Genomic DNA, 23,229 nt, shown 5'->3' with positions numbered 1-23,229 from the left:
ACTGGTGCTCGGCCAGTGCCAGTCGGCACTGAGTCTCAGCGCCTCATGGAGGCCCAGCTGGTGCTCCAGCAATACTGGAGTAATTACTGGAGCAGTAATTATATACTGGAGCAGTATATAATTATATAAAAATACTGGAGCAGTAAGTAATTTTGGGGTGGGGGAGGTGGGGAATGGGCGGAATGGGGCAGGGGCAGGGGGAGGCAGGGCGGGGTAGGGGGAGAAAACTGGCCTGGGAGGAGGGTGGGACTATCATCTGTATCAGGCTGCAAAACCTGGTAGGGAGACTTTCAAGTCTCACGGAGGCTCTCAAGTCTCTCAGAATGGCCAATGCAGACTTGAGAAGCCCCATTGCGGGGCTTGGAGCTTTCCCCAGGGGAAGGGAATGAAAGTCCCCTTCTCCCATGGAGGCCTCTGAAGGCCCTGGAGGTACCACTGGTTGCAGTGGTAGTTATTTTGGCGCTGCTGCACCTGGTGGAGCTGCTGGAGATTCGGCTGCCCATTGCTTAATTTAAGGAATACAGATTCATACAACAAAAGTATCACTAGAATAACCCCGTGACTTTTTAAACTCCAGGAACAGCAAGGTCATTCCATACTGCTGTTTCTCATCAGAAATTCAATCATGGTGTGATGAGTTTTCCAAGTTCATGCTCACCCTAGGATTTATTTTATGTGTGTCCCTGTGACAGAGTGAGGGAAGAAGCTGCGTGCAACTATTCAGTTATTTAAAATGATCTGTAGAAGTTAATCCGTGTTCCTGTTGTGATAGACAGCAGAAAACACTGAGGGAGCATATTGCTATGTGATGCTGCTGTCTGTGTTAGCACAGAGTTTGTGCCCCTGGTTTCTTGCCTCAGGAGAGCAGAGAGCCAGCTTTTCAGTGCATGTGCTGCATGGCCTTGAAACCTTTGTGGCATGACTTTTGGCTGTTGTTGTCTTCTGCTTTACTGCCCATTTGAAATGAATAAATGTTTCCACTGTTGGCAGCCTTAGTAATGAAGACTCCTGTAGCTCTGCTGCCGAAGAATCACCCAGTCCAACCACGCTGGCAGTGACTCCAGAGGTGACGGCTCTGAGTAACATCCTGCATGAACAAAAAAAGCAAGCAGTGTCCGGCTTCCTGGAACAGACTGAAGACACAGAGGGCAGAAGTCAACCAATCTCAATGACTTTGGTGGAATGTGCTAAGGAATACTTGAGTCTTCCAGGTAGCCCTGGTGGCTTGCCGCTCCTGGTGCCATACCCGACCTCAATTAATGACCAGGATGCAGGAACTGGTCCTACCGCATCGCTAGACAGTGGCTCTGATGCTGAACAGATTGTTATTGCCCTTGAAAAAAAGGATGCAAGAAACTCTGCTTGCCTTGGCTTGGAACTTAGTTCTTCCAGTGTTGTATCGTTGCCAGCAGCTGGAACTGTGCAAACCAGTTTGAATGAATTAGAACCACTACGACAATATGAACAGCTGAGCAATCAGAGAGAAGCACATGTCATCCCATTACCCAAGAGTAATGAAGGGAGAGATTATTGTATCGCTCCAGGGGCCATCAAGGAGGCAGGACCTTTGGAAGTGGGTGATGGGGAGCAGGCTGTGATAAAACTAGGTGGACGTAGCACAGATGGTGCAGGCAGCCTGCTAATGAAAGAGGAAACCTTAATCCCAATTTATCCCACAACAGGAGGTCCAGACAATGAAAAATATGGAACAGTTGCTGGTAGTCAGAGTGTTGTCGAGTTGAGTGCAGCCATCAATGCGGCAACAAGCAAAGGCAACAAGCCCAACCAAGTTTCCCCTGAGAAAACTGGGGAACTGTGTGAAGCCAGTCCCACTGTGCCCATTTCATCCGTTAACCCTTCAAGTATACCCCTGACCAGCTTGTTAGAAGAAAATAGCAGAGATTCTCCACCTGAAAATGACTGGTCGGCTCAAGCCACAAGTGAAAAAGCAGAAACTCTGTTTGTTACTGGAAGAAAAAATTGCAGCGAGGATTTATTGGTTAGCTCTGAGCCTTCCAGCATGTCCTTGTTGCCTGCGGAAAAAGAAAAGCAAAAAGCAGGTACTTCATCTGAGTACAGAACAGATCAAGCCAGCAGCAATGATGAAATCATAAAAGGGAAATGTGAGAGTGGCAAAACAATTCCTCTCTCTGACCCAGAAAATCTTGTGAATGTAATGAAAGAAGATTCTGTAACGGATAAAAGATTGTCACTGGGGGAAGAAGGTGAGAGAGGCTTCACCTGCAAGAGCCAGCTTCCTGAGCTCATTAAAAAAGAACAGATAGTGTCTGAGGAAAACAAAGACATTTCTTTGGGAGGAGGTGGAAATGAAGGCAGTCCAGTTTTTATAAGTCCTGCTACACCAAAAGGGGCAAACCAAGGGACATTGCTGACCTTTGAAATGACCGGAGGGCAGGACAGCTCCGATGCAAACTGGGATGATTACTGGAGCTCTTTAATAAACAGTTTCAAAAGCGATGCCAGCAGCAAAGCTGTTGAGAAGGACATTGGTTCAGAATATAATCCGGATGCACTTGAAGATCATTCACCCAAATTAAGTCGGGGATCAGAGAAAGGGGAAAGAGTTGCACATGAGACAGAGGATAAGAGTCTTCTGTTTGTTGAAGCACTACATTTGCCAGGGGAAAAGCATTCACAGAGTGATGATCTTTTAAAGCCCGCTGCAGAAGACACAGCGCTCAGCTTGTCAGCATGGAACATGACCAAAAAAGTTTGTTTAGCAGACGCGCATGGTTCATTGCCGCTACGCTCCAAGAACAATGCTGTTATGCAAAATAAGCGAGATGGAGCCTGGGAGCACACAGTTACTAAAAGAACAGAAAGGGAGCTGGAAGGGAGAGCTACGCATGAAATAACTTCTGAAGGCAGGATCGCGCTGCAGGAAAAAATACCAGTTCCTAATGCAGAAATTGAGCGTTTGGGCTCAAATCAATGGGCAGGGGTTCCTGAATGCTTTTCATTAGAACAACCAAAATTTCAGGTGGATATTTCCCAACCCGAAAGCAAAAAGCATAGCCTCGTTCTGGACAATGATGCTGACTACGTACCTGTGACTGTTGCCAAACAAAGCAGTGCTGTGGCTATGAAAGAAAGTGATGAAAGCAGGCAGGAGGAGTACAGAACAGAAATGAAAAGCCAGGCAAATGACATAGCCTTGGCACAGAAACTCGAAAGCAAATTGGACTCCCCAGAGCAAGTACACCAAGAACAAGCAACTGAAGAAAATGATCAAAGTATGAAAGAGGATTGTTCTGGCAGCCCACCCATTTCGGCAAGCATGATGGAGATCGGTTCCCAGGAGCTGAAGCTGATCTTTGGAGACTTACAGGATAGCAGCCTAAGACAGCCCAATTATCCACCAAAGAACAGTGATGATGAAACATCTTTAGAAACTCTTCCAAGCAAGACTGTGGACATGCAACAACTAGTGGATGTTTTGATTCCACCTCTGCAAGTAGAACAAAAAGACAGTCCAATGTCCCTTGCCTCCAAGCTCAGCAATCAACAGCATCATGCAAACACAGAACTCGACAATCTTGAGCCTGACAATCTTAAAACAGTCACAGCCTCTAATGAACAAGAGCCTAATGGAACATCGTCCCAAAGGGAGCATCCACCAGAATTAAGCAAACCCAGTGGCCATCAGGAGCAATGTGGCAGTGAAATGAAAGAAATTATAGATCATCTGCAGAGTCCTCAAACAGTACTTTGTGAGCAGGAGATGAAACCACATGATTCCACAGGTGAAAATGCACATTTCCTAAGTATTCCTCAATCAGAGGGAGGAGTTGTGCAAGACAGCAACCTGCAAATGCCAACAAATCTAAAGACAGAAGAAAGTTGTCTTAACGAAGAACTCAGCAGCAAGTTCACGCAGGAGGATTCTAATTCTTTGATCTCAGACAGTCTTCATGAAGAAGCAGGTCTTGATGATGCATTTGCAAAACAATCTGTCGTTGATGAGCAAATGCACATTTTATGGGGAATGATGGAAAGCACCAATAAAAGCCACACTGGTGTAACAGAATGTATTCCAGTGCCAGAGAAAACTGCCAGTGCTGTGCCACAGACTTTGGTAATGGATTTTCAAATTACAAATCATAATTCTGAGGCCAACAGGACTGACCTGAACCTGCTAAGTGGGGCTAAAGAACTGGAAGAAAAAGGTATGGAAATAAAAGAGAATACGAGCTTAGTCGATGAAATCATAGTGAACGATAGGTGTGGCAAAATATGTGTTGAGAGAGACTTTACTATCACAGTTGCTGAAAGTGCAGGTTCTCAAAAATATCCTGTGTTGCCCAAACACACAGGCTCTGCTTCCAGCAATAGTTTGCATGAAACAGACAATATTCAAAAGACCGGAGTTTTACCTGCAGGCTCTGAAGCAGAATTAACAGATTGTTCTACATTCCTGTTTTCATGTGATCAGCATACCGAAGTGAGCCAGCAGCCTGCAAACTGCATGAATGATGGCATTGTGGGCGACTTACAGAAAGATGAGTTGGAATTTACAGCATGCCAAGATGCCTTAGGTACCGGTCCTGATTTTCAGACTGCTATTGTGGCTGCTGCACCTATATGTGTAGGCGATACTTTAACAGAGGAACGCTCAACTGATCAAAGGAGCGCTGAAACACTACATTCAGGTGATATTCCTTCCCAGACGAACCCAGGGAAAGAACCTGTGATTCGTCACCAGGGCTTCCATTCAGAAGAGAATGTCTTAACTTTACAAGATTCTGCTGAGGTGGGGCAGTTTGAAGGAAGTTTGTCCCCGTTTAATTTCAAGAAGCTGCAGACTGAAATCTCTGCAATTAAAACAAAAGGAACAAGAAGTGATGTAAACTTCAAAGCTCCGCAGTATGACAGCTCGGGAGAATCTCTCTTCAACCTTTCAAGCCTAGAAGAGAGACTTCTGAGCCTTTCATCTCTCAGTAAGCAAGCAGGCTGTAATGAGGATTTTGCAGCAAATGTCACCCACATAGATGACAAGCACAGAGAGATTGTAGAAAACCCAGAGAATGTGGAAAAAAGCAGGTGTGTTTCGGTAGAAGATCTCAGCACCCCCAAGATGGAAATAGATGTTCCCAAGCAGTCTGCAGGGACATCTGAAAAGGAGCAGGAGGCTCCGACTTCCAAGGCCTTCGGCCTTTTTGACTTCAGGAAGCATATTAGCAAAATCTTTGAGAAAACAGTACAAAGTGCTCTGGCAGCAGACATATCCTACCCTCCAGCTGAAAACAGTGCATGCGAGAGGGACAGCCCAATGGTTAAAGAAACATTAGAGTCGGAATCAACACTGAAAGCGGGTGATGGGAGCAATGGAGAACCGGAAAGTGACCAAAACACAGAAGGATCTGTGTTGCCTTTAGAGACTGGGATTATCAACAGTGCCAGTAAAGAAAAGACAGCTCAGGAAGAAAAACTCATGACAAATACTCAGGAATATTGTTTGCCAGGTGCCTCTTCAGAAAAGATTCCTATCAAGGAATGTTGTGCAAGTGCTGGATCGCTGGCAAATTTGCAGCAGCAAGACAGCAATTTGGAAAGCTCAAGCAATCATCAGGTGAAGGCAGAGGAAAGCGAATGTGTTAGTACTATCAGAAGCAACAGTGCCGGCAATCAGGAGTGCCTGGAAACAGAAAAGCTACAATCTTCTCATTTTTTTATCCCAGAAACAGTGAATCTTTTGCCTGCCTCTGACAATAACCTGCCTATAAGGATTGCTGGTCCTTCTAAAGTTGTTCTGAAAAGTGACTTTGACAGCACTATCACTGTACAGGCAGAGGGAGGTAATTTGATTAGTCTGGGTGGTGCAGAACCTGGTTTAGCTAAAGAACAGATAATGCATTTTGGAGACCAATGTCATTACCGAAGGGAAGGCAAGGAAAACAAGGAGAGTGTTGTTCACCTGGATGACATGTCAGCATCACTACCTCTTCTTAATGACCCTTGTGAACACAAAGTACAAACGGAACAGACTGGGATGTTGCCTGGTGAAACCAAGATGAAAGCCACCTGCAGTGATCTTTTGGATAATAATACTCTCCAGGATGAGACATGTATAACAATGGATGCCTTGGGAAGTACTAAATGCCTGCTGACGCCAGTCCAAGGACCAGACACAGCGATACTTGGACTAGTAGACTACTTAAAAAATGAAGTACACCCTGATGATTACTCTCCTGGTGATGGGAAATCAGAGGCTAGCAGTGTGAGTAAGGGGTATGAGACAGAAGCTAATGACACAGCAGAAATAGAAGCACATATTTCTGTTAACACCCCTAAAACAGGTATTACAAGGACATTATTCACTAATACCAGCGACCCAGTTTTGCAACCCAGTATATGCAATCGAGGTACTGATGTGAAAAAGCTTTCAGAAGCCACTCAAGGGATGGAGCAAGGTGTGTGCACAATGAGTACGGATACTGAAGTTGTGTCTGCAGATCTGTACAGAGAAGAGAATTTGGCAGATGAGAAGTCCCTTCCGGATACTGAGGGAAAGGGTTCAAGCACTTTGCTCACTGAATCTGAGCAAAACCTTTCCAGCAAGCTTATGGCACCAGAAGAATTTCCTGCTGAAAGGTACTTATTTAAAATTAACTATAAATGAGATTTGTGAGTATGCTGGTTCGAATAAGATTCCATTTAATGACACCCGATAAATCAATTTATTATGTAGCATTAAACAGGGCATAAACTTTTGCAGCCCACCTGATGCCAACTATAATTCTTTTTGTGGAATTTGGACTGAGTTCAAGAAAATGTTCTTTATAGGATAGGCTGATGAAGGGAGCCATGACATAGTCTGGAACCTGTGAAGAGCTGAGGTTTTAACAGTTCTTTCCGTTTATTCCTCTGAAATACCTACACAATGCATTAAATGAACTCTCAGTTATTAATCGGGCATAAAATTCAAGCAATTCTGCAAGCATTGGGAAGCTGCAGACTTGTTTGGAGGTGACTATACTCAGTGATCTTAAACGTTTTGACATGTAGTGTTCGTCTCTTCCATTGATTAAGAAGTTCACCGGATTACTCCAACTTGTCTTCTAATGTTCTTGAGTACTGTATCCTGAACTGCCCCATTGATGTCATACTTTATTATCAGTGTTCCCTATAACATCTGGTCAGTTGGTGGCACTTAGTATATTGTTGCACTTGGGACAGGTGTTCAGATGAGTGGGATTTTTAAGATGTGATTACCACGTCCAGGATATGTAGGTTGCTTAGATCTTCCCAGGAAGCACCTGGGAGAAATTCATTAGGGGGCCTCATTCTACTTCCCCCACACCCCAGATCAGAAGGACCAGTAGTCATAGGGTAGAAGTCTTTGATGCTATTGAAGTTGCTCCAGCAGTACAACCACCTCCGCTCCCAATTGTCTTATCTCATTTGAGAATATGAACCTTGCCTTGAAGTTTAGCAACTGCTTTCTTTTCTTTTTTTAAAGTTAAAATGTTTATTCTGTAGGTATATTTTACCCTTGTGTGCATTTCAGGACAATCGTAATTCTCAAGCCAATGAATGTAACTTTCTTTCTTCACTATTTCCCTGCTTTTTTCATAACCTCAGCAATTTTCCTGAGTGTCATTCCCTTCTTGCTGTACCTGAGAAGGACACTCTAGCAGTAGCAGCCAAAGACTCCTCAGATGAGGCGAGAGATGACAGCAGAATAGAAAGGTACAGTGAAAAAAAAACTGTTAACTCTTTTCTTGAAAGGTACTGCTCTGTTTCAGAATCATTCTTTCCAGGTGCATGAAAATGAACCAAATCCTAATACTGGAAATTAGTTTTAATGCCACCATGGCTGCAACCTATCCCCACTTTCCTCAGAGTAAATCTCATTGAACACAATGGGTCTTATTTCTGAGTAGACATGCATAGGATTAGGCTGCATGTGTAGCAGATATTCTAAAACAAATCTGTGAAGGAGATTATCAATCTTGGATAAGCTTGTCTTGTCTTCAGCTTGTCAATCATAGCTAAGTTTGAGCCAAGGCTAAACCAAGGAACCTGTTCTCAGAGTTAGAACTCGGTATAGGTTCATGTGAATCAATAATAGGAAATACCTTTGTGCAGAGTTATTTTCTTCTCCCCCCATTAAGTAACTACAACAGCTCTCAGACAACTTGAATTAAGGTGCAAGCATATCCAGGGTAGAGAGTATGACTTTCAAGTGGGCTACCAATTTTTTTTTTTATCTAGCAGGATTCTTGTGGCTTTAGAAATTTCATTGCACACCAAGATTTACTGGCTTAGGGTTGAAGTGGCCTCACCTGCTAAGCTTCTAAGGGCCCAATCCTATCCTTGGCCAACCTGTCCTGTGCAATGCAGCACCCCTAACACAGCCTCTGCTGTATCCCATGGGTTGGCTAGGGACCAGGCATGCAGGGACAGGTAAATAAATGAAATGTTTACTTACTTCCTGTGCCTCTCTCTGGTCCCCAGTGGGCCTACTCAGTTCTACACTAGCTATTTTGCCAGTGTAAAGATTTAGATTCAGGTCTGCTAGCATATCTCACGGACTGCTGACATGGCAACAGCTCTGCCATTCTGTAGCTTGTTGCCGAAAGTGTGGCAGCAGGTGAGCCCTAGGCTGATAGAGTCAAGCTGCAGACCAGCCATTGGAGCAGGTAAGGTGGCAGTGGGGGCAGATCAGGGAGGGGATCGGACTGGGCGGGGGGCTGGGGTTGGTGCTGTGATCTCAGCAGCAGAGGCCTCTGTAAGATCCGGAGTCCCTGGCCCAGACCTAACATGCCCGTAACATGCCCCCAGCCCAGGCCTGACACACCTCCCTTCAGCCCACTAAAGAGCAGAGGCTGAAGGACCATGTCAGGCCTGGGTAGTTGTCTGGGCCAGGAGCTCCAGATCTTGCAGAGGGTGCTGCTGCAAAGATCCACCCAGCCCAGTCTTCAGCCCAGCCGAGTCCCCTCCCTGATCTGCACCAACCGCTACCTAACCTGCTCCAATGGCTAGTCTGCTGCTTGACATTGTCAGCACGGGGCTCACTGCTGCACTGTTGGCAACAATCCACAGAATGGCAGAAGTGCTGCCTGCCAGTTGTCTGCGAGATATGCAAGCAGACCTAATGGTCTACTGATTATCTTATGACAGAATTGCGTAAAGACACAAGGGAAAGAAGTGCTAGGAAGAAAAGCTGGCAACTTTTCTTCAGCTTGTCATGAATTCTGGTAGTCCTTCTTAAGAATGTATGCCCCATCTGTAATTTTGTTCACACCATTTTAATCTGAATGCATTTGGCCAGATGTAAGATAGAAAGTGTAAACAGGAACCTTTGCTGCTACCCTGAAGGGGGCTGAGCACTGCCTGGAATAAAAAGCTGCCTGGTAGTATGGTAGACATGGAATGGGCAGTCTGACTGATTGAAAAATATGTCCCTGGTTTATATTTTTGGAGTGGCCACATTTTCATGAGCAAATGCCTGGCTCATTTACCAGGAGGTAGTTAAACTTTCAAGGTGTTTAAAAACCTTTCATTATTGGAAAAAGTGAGACCTTCACTGTCTTTGCGAGTTCTTCTTTTCCAACTTTGCTTTTGTGACTGTTATTAGCTTATCGGTAGCCATGTGCTTTGCATGTGGGAAATCCGGGGTTCAATCCCTGGCACCTCCAGGTAGGGCAGAGAAAGATTGCTGTCTGAAAGCCTGAAGAGCCACAGCCAGTCAGGATCCACAGCGCAAAGCTAGCTGAACCAATGGCCTGACTTGGTGTAAGGCAGAGTCTGATGTTCCTGCTGGGGAGAGCCGTTTCTGTGTAGTAATACTTCCACTTCTCTACAGCTCAGAGGCTTAGAGAGAAGAAAGGGAGAGTGTGCATGTGTTTTAGAATGACATACCTGTGACCAATAGGGTGGTATCTTGAGCCGCAGCTGCTCATTCATAATTGCACTGCTTCATATACTTGCATATGCCAAAAGAATTTGTCGTCACCTGTTTTTCCTGTCTGAATATTTTTCCCAAGTGGCAGCAGCTGCTAGTTTTTGCAGAACAGTCAATTTCTTTTTTAGCTACATGCCTGTGGATATGCACATCTTGTGTACTGTGTGCACAGGAATATTCAGTAGAATATAATGCACGGGATTTGAGAACGGAGGACTTCCCAGAGCAATTAAGAAGGAACACTTACCTTTTGTTCAGACTTGCACGCTGCAGGAATGTACAATTACAGGAGGAAGAGAAAGTGTTTGCCTCTCTCCTGCTTTCCAGTGCATTGTACAGCACAATATTAGGGCTACGAAAATGGAGGCGTTGTAGGTTCAGTCAGGTCACAAACAATTCCTGGCATCCTCCCACTTTTGTTGATGCTTTGGCTCATACCGCCACATATTGGAGCCAGTTCTTTCTGCCTTGCTGTGATGGTGGCAGTTTCATAATAATTAGAAGGAATGTATTCACTTTGTTATGTGAGGGAAAGCTGCCTGTTTCTCAACTTCAGGAAAAGACACTTCTGGTGTGTGATCCCCCAAGGCTGCTGTAATGCATTTAGGGATAGGAGACAGATGGGAGAGGGAGCACACAGTCAAATCTTGGTGGGGTGGGATGATACTTTGATACTTTGCTCCTGCTGTGGTTCTAGTCAGGATCTCATAGAGCCCAGTGTGCTGTTTAGAGTGGGAAAAAGGCTTCTGTTAATAGCCTCACTTCATCATGTACCTTTTCTCCACGCAGCTTTGGGCTTAAAAAACAACTGTGAAGCAGAGAAACACAAAATATCCATAATGAAATCCTCACAATGTCCTGCTCAGATTGTAACTGTGAACAAGCCAGTTTGCTCAGAACAGTTTTGTATCTCCCCAACCAGCGTGCATATTTTCCCATTTAGGGAGTTTTAGAGGCTATATTTCAGCTGTGGTCGTGTTATGAAGGCACAGAAAGCAAAGGGAACTTGTGCATTTTGCACAATTTTCTTGAAACACAAGACTGTAGCACCCAATAAAGCATTACCAACAGTGGCACTGAGGGCCAAATGGATGGAGGGAGGTGTAAGCTTTTCTCCTTCCCACATGTTGTGGGCCATAATGGATCATTGTGAGATACAAGAAGATGGACTAGATGGGCCTTTGGCCTGATCCAGCGGGGATCTTCTAAATTGTTATTGTTTTCTTGAAAAAAATGCCTTTCCTCAAAGCTGCAAAATGCTCAGTAGGAAAAACATTCATATATACAGTATTTTGTTTTCTACAGGAGCAAAAAGGGGAGTTGGGGGAATTTTAATCAGCAAGGGAACTTGGGAGAAGGGTTAATCCTCCCTTCCCCTGCATTATAGTCGCAGTTCAGATTGGCCTTTTCTGTAGCTGCTGTTTGTAAGAGTTTTTAAGAGATGGGGATGCATTCTTTCAGCTTTGTCTCAGATCCAGTGAGCTGCCCTGAGGCTGGCAACTTGCTTAAAAATTACTAAGCAGATAGATGCTACTCATTTTGGTCATTTCTTGGAAACTGGATTTGTCTGTATTATCCTCAGGCTGCTGATAGGGAACAAGGTGCTGCTAGCCCAGGAAGGAAAGTGGCAAAAGATGATGGTGAGAATTATTAAAAGAAGGCAGAAACATTACAATTCACAACCTTTGCGGAATGCACTGCTGAAGTAGCCTGGCTACACCCCTAGCCTGCACTAGCTAACAGAGGTATTGTGGTTTACTTTGTCAGAAGGGCTATGCTGTGGTCTCTTAAGGAGTGTAGTGAAGGTTTAGAATTTCTTTTCCCCTGTCTGAATGAGCAATACAGGACTGGCTCTCAACCAGTCATGTGTACTGCCTGCTCCCCTCTGAAGTGTTGCAATTGACTGTTCTGGCTGAAAACCAGAAGCATGTATTATTCATTTCGACAAGAAGTCTTTAGCTTTCTGCACATGTGGGAATGGAGTCTTCCCATGTCTTTAAAATGTAATGTGAAAAGTGCTCTTTATTCCTTTGATTGCTTGGAACTCAGGCTTAAGAGGCTGTTCTTCCTCTAAGTACTTACAGTGGTAGCATTGGGTAGCATTGGCACCATTCTGTAATTCCTACCAGCAATGACTCTGAATTGGCCAGCATCAGGCTGCATTCCTTAGAGAAGGCTAAACAATAAAATGGGATGGAAAATAAATCACAGCAGTTTGCTATGAAGTAATGGCACTTGATGCATTTGCATTGACACTAACCAGGTGGGGATCTTCTTCAGGTCAAGAGTTGAAGCTCCTTCCTCCGTTTGTTGAGATTATGTTTTCTCAGGTATTAAGGTAAGTTTAAAAAAATCTAAAAATGAAGGCTGGCTTCTTCGCAAACAGTGATTTCATTTTTGCTTTTGTTCTGCATAGCAAATAGCAGTGTTAAATATTTAAACAGCCCCCACTGCTTTTGTGAAGAGTGGAAGGCGTGACACAACCAGATGTTTGGTTAGACTCATGTGTCACAGAGGACATGCTGACACACGTGAAGTGTCAAGGCAGTTGTTCTTTTGCAAACTTGCTGCTGCTGTCCAGCCAAGTGTCTGTATACCCTTGAACAGTATTTTGAAAGCCAAGCTTTATTCTTCATGTTTTGTGTATGTGTAACCAGGTGAGAAACATGATTTGGTCACTGGAAATGGCAATGAATCCTGGCTGCTTGTTGCGTGAACTTTTACACTACGTATCACCAAAAATGTGAAACATCTCCATGAATACATTGCAGAGTTGAGATTTGACTCAAATTGCATCTCTGTTCTCTGAACAATGCTATCTTGCCTTCCTGCTAAGGCACGTGCTAGTTGATTATTATTTTTAGATTTGTACTTGACTTTCTGGCCCTAGAGGAGCCACAGAAGTGGCTTACATCACCATTGAAAGTACTGCACCAATGCTGGAAGTATCAAATAGGGCAAGGGAACTCGCTTCATCTTGTAGAAACTTGTCCAGATTTGCTTCTTTCTGTTAGGTTATTTCTCTTCGAAGGTTTCACTTGTGAAGAGCATGATTAATGAAATACTGTTCAAATTTAGAGCACTTAGGAAGCTGTTGGGGAGTTTTTGGAATTCATTACAGTGATAGCATTGTTAGACACTCCTTCCTGCTTGAAATGCCATTGCTAAGAATAGCTTTTGTACCATGCATAGAAAATCTGCATTCATTTCTCAAAGACAGATTTACAATAATCAGGTTTATCTGATGAGGCTGTTTCTAAGAAATTTGGCCTGCCAGTTATAAGTGTTATCAGTGTCACAAATGGGTACTGTTATATAGTGCGTTAACCCTCATCAGTGAGGACCCAATTTAGGACTTGGTGGAAGAGAGGCATGAATGATAGGGGACAAGAACAGAGCTGTGTAATTTTGGATATGATGTTGTTAATACGGTCCCTCTGCCACTGTTATGAAGGTTGGGAGGGTCTTTTCCCCATCCATCCTTACATGATGGGAAATTGTTGGCACCCCATTTTGTTGGCACCAATGGGGTCAGGCCTTGACAGGCTGTAACTGCAGCTCTTTGGCTTGCTGTGCTTTGAGCCATCAATAACCCCCTCAAACCAATTGTCGGTATAGTCTGAGGCTGGCTGGTTGCCATCCAGAGCTAGCTAGGAGTTATTTCCTCCCACTTGGTTGGCTATTGGCATGGAGTATTTTTTGCCTACCCCAGACGATTCTGAAGGTATGGTGTATTTAATCATGTCAATCATATCTGGCATGGAAAAGTAGGAATAGGGATTTTGTGTGCACCCTGAGGTAAGTCATGAGGAAACCAGCTCTCAAGAGATTGTCTGGTTTGGGGTTGGCCTTGGACTACAAAGTCAACCTCAAATGTTGACGGAGTTGGGGGAGGTATGCAATTCAGCTTCTTCATCCTCCCTTGGGAATTGCTGTGGAGAAGTTGGGATCATTCTCAAAGTGATCTTGATTACTATGTACCATGCTGCCTCCTTCAAGTTAGGTGCCCACACTAAAGCAAAGAGAAGTGTCTGGAGATAGGGCCTGCTGCAGAGTTTTTTGATTGGTGTTGATTTCAATAATGTGGCCCAGCTTTAATTCAAACATTGCCTTGTGTATTTATTGGTGGGTAAGCAAGTAATGAGCCTACTACTTGTGCTTGGCCCCAAAATAATGCCTGGCCAGCATGCTTGGGAATTTAACAAAAGGGATAGCAACTGTTAATGGCCTCAGTGGCAGAATGTCCTAATGACATTTATGCAAGTACGTATATATTTATCACTGATTAATGAAATCAGTAATTGCTTGTTCGGCTGTACTGTGCCTGTTTTGGTTGCAGAAGTGTTTCATAACGTGGTGTGACTAATCAATGGTGGTAGACACTACAGGCACAAATGTCGAAAGAGAAAACCAAGGAGCAGATAGGTTTTAAAGGAAAGCCTAGACACTTCCATAGCATTTAGCTAAGCCAAGCATCAGAGTATGCATCAACACATTGCCATCTCATACTCTACTATAAGCACATAGAGGGTTATATTATTTTAAATTATCCATATTTTAAACCAACTGACAATGTTTGAATGAAATGCAGGACCTGCTTCTTGGATTTTGTCACTGAGCCCAAGAAAGAGGCAGATTGATGAATGATACTTTGGAACTCTTTCCACTAGTTCTGGCTGACTTGCCATTTATCTTAGGCCAACTTTTGTTTTCAGCTGGAAACTATGCAAATTGTAGTTGTGATTTCATAGCATTGAAATCCAATTGGTTGAATTCTGGTGGTTTCTTCCAGTAGTTTATATGAACCTCAGTATCGTAGACAAATCCTGGGGTTTTGAACCCCTAATAAAAATTGCAATGGAAAGAAAAAGTTCTTACTCAACCTCAAAGGACCAAGGCTACTGAGATATACACAGCTTTAGTTTTCAGTCACCACAAATAGTTCCCTTGAGTTTTAAATTCATGGTCAGGAAGTGGTTTTAAATATAAAGTTCCACTTTAGTGACAAGGTCTGTATTGGAAAACTGATATGCATGCTCTGCTTAGTTATTAAGCATTTAACATTTAAGTCCCAGTGAAGTCAGTGTGTCTAACTTCTGAGTGAATGTTCATAAGGGAGGGTTCATAATGTTCTGAGTTGTTTGTGGACCTACAAAAACAGATCTATTAGGCTGCAATTCTATGCATATTTATCTGGGAGTAAACTCCACTGGACATAATGCTGCTAGACTTTGATTTAATGGGAGATGAAAAGGAGATGGGGTTGCATGAATGCTCATATAAAAAAATGAAGCTGCCTCACTGTGTTTATGAAAAGCTGCTTTGGGCACTAGGAATGTCACACAAAAACAGCAAAGAGTTCTCTGGCACTTTAAAGATGAACGAATGTATTCCAGCACAATCTCCTGTGAGTCAGAACACACTTTGTCAAGTGTATGATGTCACAGGCACCATCTAACAGATGTCTGTTCAAAACACCAATTGCTACTGTTCAGGGTCCACTTCTGGAAGCTAGTTTTGCCCTTTCCTAGGTATTATGTGGCTGGAAGTGCAAAACTGGTTAGACCAGAATCCGTTGTTGGATACAAAACAATGAATGTATTTCATCATAACTTTGCAGGGATTTAAAGTTGATATCTGTACTGCCTAGAATAGGGCTAAAATCTCTAGAAGCATAGGAATAGGGGCTGGGAAAAGGCAGGTTTGGTGGCACCTGCATGCACCAAATCCTGATGCCCTTTCTGGGCCTTATCCGCCTGCACAGATCAACACAGACTTGTGCCAGAGATACCATTGGCACAGGTCCGAATTGACCAATTGAAGCACCTGAGGCTTATTCCAGGGCAAGGGAACAAATGTCTCTTTACCCTGAGGAGATATCCAGCTGCCAATAATTCCCTGCGGGTGCAGTGCAGCCCATGCTGGCACTGCTGCATTACCACATGGGGATTTGCATTGGATTGGGCTGTTAGAAAACTTTTGGAAATGGAGATCCAGAAGACAATCAGAGTTTGTGTTCTCAAACTAGTAGGCTGGAAATTATAAATCAGAAGTATAACCCTTTCTTTCCACATCTGCGTGTGTCTTGGTGCTTAGGGAAATGTGAGGGAATAATATTTTCCAGCAGTAGCTTCTCATCCTCTGAAAATCTGGGTCTTGTCTTGTCAGCGTGGATGCTAATTTTCAGAGTTAGAGACAAAATCATTTATAGCAAAATTAAAAAAAAAATACACTGAATCTTAATACTTTTTGCTGTATTGTTTTGTATGTATATGTTCTGGAAATTCTTCTATAAGAAGAAGAGCTATGCTAGATCATGTCATGGCTAGGCTAGAGCATTTGTGCTTATTACAGCCCAATCCTGTGCTTCCCAGTGCCCAGGGCTGCAGTGGTGCTGAAATGGCTACTGCCGCATCCCAGGAGGCTGGGAAGCAGTGTGGGGTCTACTTGGAGTAAGGGACCTTACACTCCCTTACTCCATGTAATCCCCAGGAGGTCCCAATGGGTCTCCTCGGATCTGCACCTGCTATTGAGTGGGCACAGATTTGAGGATACCTGTGTTGGGTCTCCCGGGCTCAGAGGGAAGTTAGGATATGGCAGCACAGCCAACTCCGCCCCTCACCCCGCTCTGTCCCCTGCAACGCCCTTCCCTTGCCCCCCACCCTGGAAAGCCTCCTCCCATGCCTCAGCTTATCCCTCCTCCACTCGGGCATTACCCAGACCTCCAGGTGGCAGTCATCTCTCCTCTGCCTGGCGTTGGCTCAGCGTGGGCTTGCGCTGAGCCAGCACCCATGCCAGCCAAGCAGTACGTGTCACAAGCATGCCTTATGGCATATTTGCAATACTGCATGCCAGTGCTGGGCCAGAGTAGGCCCATTAGAATTGGACCCTTATTGTGACTGTGTACATACAGTGTGATGGATTTGTTTCATTTTCATATACATAATACGTAAATGCACAAATTATTCCATTCTGTGCTCCCAACAATTCTGTGGTGTAGATTTAGCCAAGTGATAATGATGTGCCTTGCAGCAAACTTTGGGACTAAGCAGTTTTATCCCCAGGTGTATCCCCCAATGCAGATTTGATTCCCCCCAGAAATTACACACACAGATTGATGTATTTGCATCCTCTTTCTCATATAGAGTGAAATTTCTGCTGCATTTAGATCAAATTAACATTCACGAAACTATCTCTAGATCTAGCCTCTTCTAGCAGTACCAATAGTAAGGTATTCAAGTTTTAGTGGTGCACATCCTAGCAATACGTAATTCCACATGGATATGCACTGTGGTGCAGTGCAATCCTCTGCATGATTACTCAGAAACATATCCAACATAATTTACTCTTCTGTAAGTATCTGATCCGCCCTGGGCTTATGAAGCTGGATGAAACAGCCAGTTTGAGCTATTGATTGGCAGTGGCACACGGTGCCCAACACCTCCCTGCCACTCCTCTACAGTCAGCTTTTTCCCCCTCAGTGATAGCAGCTTGCATCAACTGCCCTTCCTCTTCTTCTTCCAAAGGAGAAGTGAGGACAGTAGAGTGTTTTCAGCCTAGTCCTGGAGTGTCCCCCAGAAGACATTCTAGAATTTCTAGATCATTACTGTTCTACTTTTCTCATGTTCTATTTTCTGCACTCTGCTATGGGAGTGGAAAAAAACAGAAGGAGCGGAAGCATCAGGTGGGTAGCCAAAAGCAAAAAAGACAGTGGGCATGTGCATACAGTTCTAACAACTGGGGTGTATGATGATTACAGGTCATGCCTCATTATCTACTGGAGTTCTGTTCCAGAACAAGTGGATAAAAAATTAGTGGATACCAAATCTGTGGAAAAATAGCTTTAAAGACTCAGTTTCCGTTGTCACCCCAGAATGCATTGGTATAGATACTATACCACATTCAGCTACTAGATGAGGTGTAGAACAGAACATAATGGAATAAAATTATAATTATAAGAACATAAGAACATAAGAACATAAGAACAGCCCCACTGGATCAGGCCATAGGCCCATCTAGTCCAGCTTCCTGTATCTCACAGCGGCCCACCAAATGCCCCAGGGAGCACACCAGATAACAAGAGACCTCATCCTGGTGCTCTCCCCTACATCTGGCATTCTGACTTAACCCATTCCTAAAATCAGGAGGTTGCGCATACACATCATGGCTTGTACCCCATAATGGATTTTTCCTCCAGAAACTCGTCCAATCCCCTTTTAAAGGCGTCTAGGCTAGACGCCAGCACCACATCTTGTGGCAAGGAGTTCCACAGACCGACCACGCGCTGAGTAAAGAAATATTTTCTTTTGTCTGTCCTAACCCGCCCAACACTCAATTTTAGTGGATGTCCCCTGGTTCTGGTATTATGTGAGAGTGTAAAGAGCATCTCCCTATCCACTCTGTCCATCCCCTGCATAATTTTGTATGTCTCAATCATGTCCCCCCTCAAGCGTCTCTTTTCTAGGCTGAAGAGGCCCAAACGCCGTAGCCTTTCCTCATAAGGAAGGTGCCCCAGCCCCGTAATCATCTTAGTCGCTCTCTTTTGCACCTTTTCCATTTCCACTATGTCTTTTTTGAGATGCGGCGACCAGAACTGGACACAATACTCCAGGTGTGGCCTTACCATCGATTTGTACAACGGCATTATAATACTAACCGTTTTGTTCTCAATACCCTTCCTAATGATCCCAAGCATAGAATTGGCCTTCTTCACTGCCGCCGCACATTGTGTCGACACTTTCATCGACCTGTCCACCACCACCCCAAGATCTCTCTCCTGATCTGTCACAGACAGCTCAGAACCCATCAGCCTATATCTAAAGTTTTGATTTTTTGCCCCAATGTGCATGACTTTACACTTACTGACATTGAAGCGCATCTGCCATTTTGCTGCCCATTCTGCCAGTCTGGAGAGATCCTTCTGGAGCTCCTCACAATCACTTCTGGTCTTTACCACTCGGAAAAGTTTGGTGTCGTCTGCAAACTTAGCCACCTCACTGCTCAACCCTGTCTCCAGGTCATTTATGAAGAGGTTGAAAAGCACCGGTCCCAGGTGCTTAATTATTTAACAGTGCAAAGGTAGGAAATTGGATTTTGGTGCTTTTTTCCTTTTTTCAAGGCATTTAAAGGTGGACCTTGATATCAGTGGTAGGTCAAATCAGTGGATACTGAGGTCCCACCTGTACTTTTCTTTGCAGGTATGGGGAAGGGCTTGAACTGGCTCTGCTAAGTATGCATAGGATTTATTTCTGAGCAAACACATACAGAGTTATACTGTGAGTCAACTAGAGCAAATACAAAAGAAGACAAAGACAAAATCTGCATCTTAAAGACATACAGTTTTATTGTGGCACTTGCTTTTGTTAGCTAGCCCCCACTGGTGCAACCAGCAGAAGCCAAGTTTCTACTGTGTTGAAGATACAGAGCTACAGTGTCAGGTTTCAGGCTGTGGAGGTCAGTTCAGGGTTACTAGAGATCCTCTTTTTCCAGGACATGTCCTCTTTTTTAGCCATGTCCTAGAAAAGAACTTCAATGTCCTCCTTTTCCCTGTGAGTGGGCCCCTGCAGGCAGCACACACCCTTCTTGTAATTAATAAATTCTATGTAATGCATTATGTGTCATATAATAAGCAATATAGTGTTTAAATTAACCACAAGACATCAACGTACAAGTGTTTTTAGTTTTTATTTTGTCATGTCCTACATTTTTGGATGCCTGGTTCTCTTTTGTGGTTATGACATCTGGTCACACTGGGTCAGCCCCACAATCTGGGACCCAATTCTTGTAACTAAATCCAGGTTGCTCCAGAAGTGTTAGCAGAGCTCAAGCCCACTCCCCCCCCCCATCTTTATGTCAAGCTGGCCCACTTGTCAACCACACCAGCAGCAGCAAACAGAGCACTGAAGCACAAGGGCTGTGTCTGAGAAATGAAGGCAAAAGGCATGGTTTGGGATAGTTTCATTTCACAGCAGCCTCATTTGTCCAGTGGGAAGTGCTTCGACCATTCAAGCCAGCTATTATTAGCAGCTTGTCATGACTCAAAAAGTCCTGGAGAGCTGCTCCTGCAGGCACTAGAGGGAAAGAATGGAAACATGTTTCAGTATTCTTTCTCTCCACGTGTTGGATTGTTTCCAAAAGCGTTCCACGCACACTTTGTGTGGAGAGGAGGAGGAGGAGGTGTGAACCAACTCAGAACTGTACACAAGGGGCCCAATCCTATCCAACTTTCCAGCTCTGGTGCAGTCCCCTGGTAAAGGAACACATGTTCCCATCCCTTGAGAAGCCCCCAGTGATTACCCTCCACCACAAGATGGGCCTAATCCTAGCCAACTTTCCAGCTCCAGTGCAGCCACAATGCAGCCCCCTAGTAAGGGAACACATGTTCCCAGCCCTTGAGAAGCCCCCCGGTGACTGCCCCTACACCACAGGATGGGCCCAATCCCTTCCAACTGTGCAGCCACAGTGCAGTCCAGGGGTTAAGGCAGCCATTTTCAACCACTGTGTCATGGCACACTGGTGTGCCACGAATGGTCTTCAGGTGTGCTGTGAGAGTTTGGAGGAGGGTCATTTGTTAGTAGGTCCAGGGATGTGAGCCCCCCCACCAACAGTATGGTGTGCCTTGTCAATTGCCAAAAAACTGATGGTGTGCCTTGGCAATTTTAGTACCTTGTCAGTGTGCTGTGAGACAGAAAAGGTTGAAAATCACTGGGTTAAGGGAACACATGTTCCCATCCCTTGTGAAGCCCCCAGTGACTGCCCTCCACCACAAGGTGGGCCTAATCCTAGTCAACTTTCCAGCCCTGGTGCAGCTACAGTGGCTGCGGTTCCAGTGCGGCCTTGTGGTTAAGGGAACACATGTTCCCATACCCATCCTTTGAGAAGCCCCCAGTGCCTGCCCACCCCACTGCCCCAGCACTGGAACAAGGGATCGCAGTTGCTTGTGCCGGACCCTTCTCCAACCCCTTGCAAATGTTTCCGCAGGACGGGAGGGGGGAGGGAGAGGAGGGAGGCGCTCCGACATTCCACTGACCACTCAGCAGCATCGGTGCCTGCCGAGCGACTGCTTGTTTGCTGGATGCGCGCCTCTCCTCGGGGAGCCTCAAGGGAGGAGCTTCCCAGCTGGGCTTTTCGAATAGCCCCCGGCCTTTTGTGTGGCTCCAGCTTCGCCACGGCTTCCCGTTCCGAGGAGGGCGAGAGGCAGGCAGCACCCGAGCTTGCCCGCGGATCTTCCTTCTCTCCCGCCCACGTGTGGACTAAGTTTGCAGAGTTCGGGTGGATCCCGCAGGGAGGCGAGCTGGGTAGGTCGAGCTGATTTCTGTCCGGAAGGGGGGATTCCACTGAGCGGGTTCCCTCCAGGGAAAGGCTCCGTGAGCCCGAGCCTCTGCGTGTCTACTCAGAAGTAAGTCCCATTGCAGTCAGTGCGGCTTACTCCCAGGTAAGTGGAGAGGATTGCAGCCTCACAGCCCGATCCTCTGCATGTCTACTCAGAAGTAAGTTCCATTCGAGTAAGTGGGGCTTACTCCCAGGTAAGTGTGGAGAGGATTGCAGCCTGTGTTAGTGGGTGGATTATGGGGGTTACTGGGAGGGGCGACTGAGTGTTGAGGATGAGCTAATAGTGCCGGAGTGGGTTCTTTTTACTCTTCCCCCCCCCCTTGGCTCTGCAAGTGAGATCTTGCGAGTAATTGTAGCGCAGCGGATGCAGCTTCTGACATAAGTATCAAGAGAAAAGTGTCATGCTGGAAAAGGAGATGGGTTCGTCTCCCCAAAGTAACTACATTCCCCCCCCCCCACTTGGGTGCCTCATCCCGTGCTATTGCAGTCCATCACTCTGCGTGGAGATGCCTTTGGTTGGGGCCAAAACCAACTCTTGGATTTAAAAGGGGGAGCAACCAATCTTCATGTTCTGGGAGTGCATGGAAGTTGTGCGCGATGCTCTCCGATGGGCTGGAGTGCCTCTGACTCTGGAGATGTTTACGCGTCCCATGGAGACGCGTTTGTGCTGCTAGGCAGGGTGGGAGGCTTCAAAAAGGGAGGCAGAAGCCTCCGGCGGAACCAGCAGTCTGGGGCTTGGGCTGCTGAAGAGGCACGCGGTGGTTGGGTGGTTTGGGAAGCCGGGTGGTTTATTGTGATGGCCCTGGGCATATGCTGGGAGTGACGCGAGCACACCACTTCATGTGGTCTCCTGGGGTCACCATTGGTGGGCCTCTTCTAAATTATTTCTTTGGAGCTTTTACTCTGCTCATGGGCAAAGAGGCATCTTTTAACCCATTTCAGCCCAGCACGCAGGTATACAGATTTGATCCCTGTGGCGTATATGCAACATTGGGGCAGAAATTAAATGATGTCCTCTTATATTTAGCAGGGAGAGAGCAACTGTCCCTCTTCACCCCAGCATGGTGTCATTTCCAGTGGCTGTCACTGGTGTCTCTTTTCCATCCCTTTGGGGGCAGGGAGCCACTTATTGATTTGTTGTGCAGTGTAAACCACTTTGTGAGCTAGTATATTCAATTGTGTATTAAATAGCTCGTATATAAAATAGGATATAAAGCAGTATATAAATATTTATTTATAATAATCTCAACCTAGGTTTTGACCTGTGAACTGCTTATACCAGAATATTTGGAGTAGCTGAATGAATGCCCCATATTTTTTATAAGACCCAGATCCTTAACTTGTTTTCTTGGGGCTCTTCCATACTGATTTTAGTGGTGGTTATTTGGCTGAGATCCCCTACATGCTTACTTTGGAAATAGTCGTATTGACTTTAATGGGACCAAGCTTCTGAGTAAGCTAGTCTTGGAGCTGTCTGTAGAATTGGGGTTTTTTCCGCATACAATACTGGAAAGCTCCTTTTAACTTACCATTCTGTCTGTACCATGTATGTTATGAATGTGAAAGAGAAATAAAATGTATGTTCTATTTTGTTTTACTGTTTTATATTCATATTTGGTGGCATCATGTTGTCCCTTTCCCTGGAATGAGGACACCATGTTCCAGACTAAGGAAAGTTGTGGATGCCACACATTTGTAGAGTGATTTAAGGCTTGGGGATGAAAATGTACAACCCCTGTTCAGTGACAAACTCTGGGTTGCTTTCTGCTTATAGCAGTACCCTTTGGGGTAGAGCAGGGATTTGAACTTCGTCTTTTATGATCAAGCCCACAAGTGCATCCACTGCCCCATCCTAGCATGATTGACAGTGGGTGGTCCTGCCTGCAGTGGACTTGAGAATTTTTTTAAAATTTCATTTCAGTTGTCTGTGATTATATCATATGCTGAGTTTTGTGGATTGTGGTTTCAGT

At 45.1% G+C, this 23,229-nt stretch overlaps 1 protein-coding gene across 6 annotated transcripts in view; it reads left to right on the top strand.

The window, feature by feature from the left end:
* The window catches only part of TACC2 (transforming acidic coiled-coil containing protein 2), a 225,765-nt gene that overhangs the window by 39,348 nt on the left and 163,188 nt on the right, over positions 1 to 23,229 (top strand). For 5 of the 6 annotated variants that reach the window (XM_066622536.1, XM_066622539.1, XM_066622538.1 and 2 more), the window contains exons 5-6: positions 991 to 6,612; positions 7,603 to 7,710. The exons of the other annotated variant lie outside the window; for it this stretch is intronic. In XM_066622536.1, coding sequence (XP_066478633.1) covers positions 991 to 6,612; positions 7,603 to 7,710 — 5,730 coding nt within the window. The remainder of the gene's footprint in view (positions 1 to 990; positions 6,613 to 7,602; positions 7,711 to 23,229) is intronic. 6 annotated transcript variants of the gene reach the window in all.

Source organism: Tiliqua scincoides, chromosome 3 (genome assembly GCF_035046505.1).
Source record: "Tiliqua scincoides isolate rTilSci1 chromosome 3, rTilSci1.hap2, whole genome shotgun sequence".
Classification (NCBI taxonomy): Eukaryota; Metazoa; Chordata; class Lepidosauria; order Squamata; family Scincidae; genus Tiliqua; species Tiliqua scincoides.
This window is presented reverse-complemented; position numbering and strand designations above follow the sequence as displayed.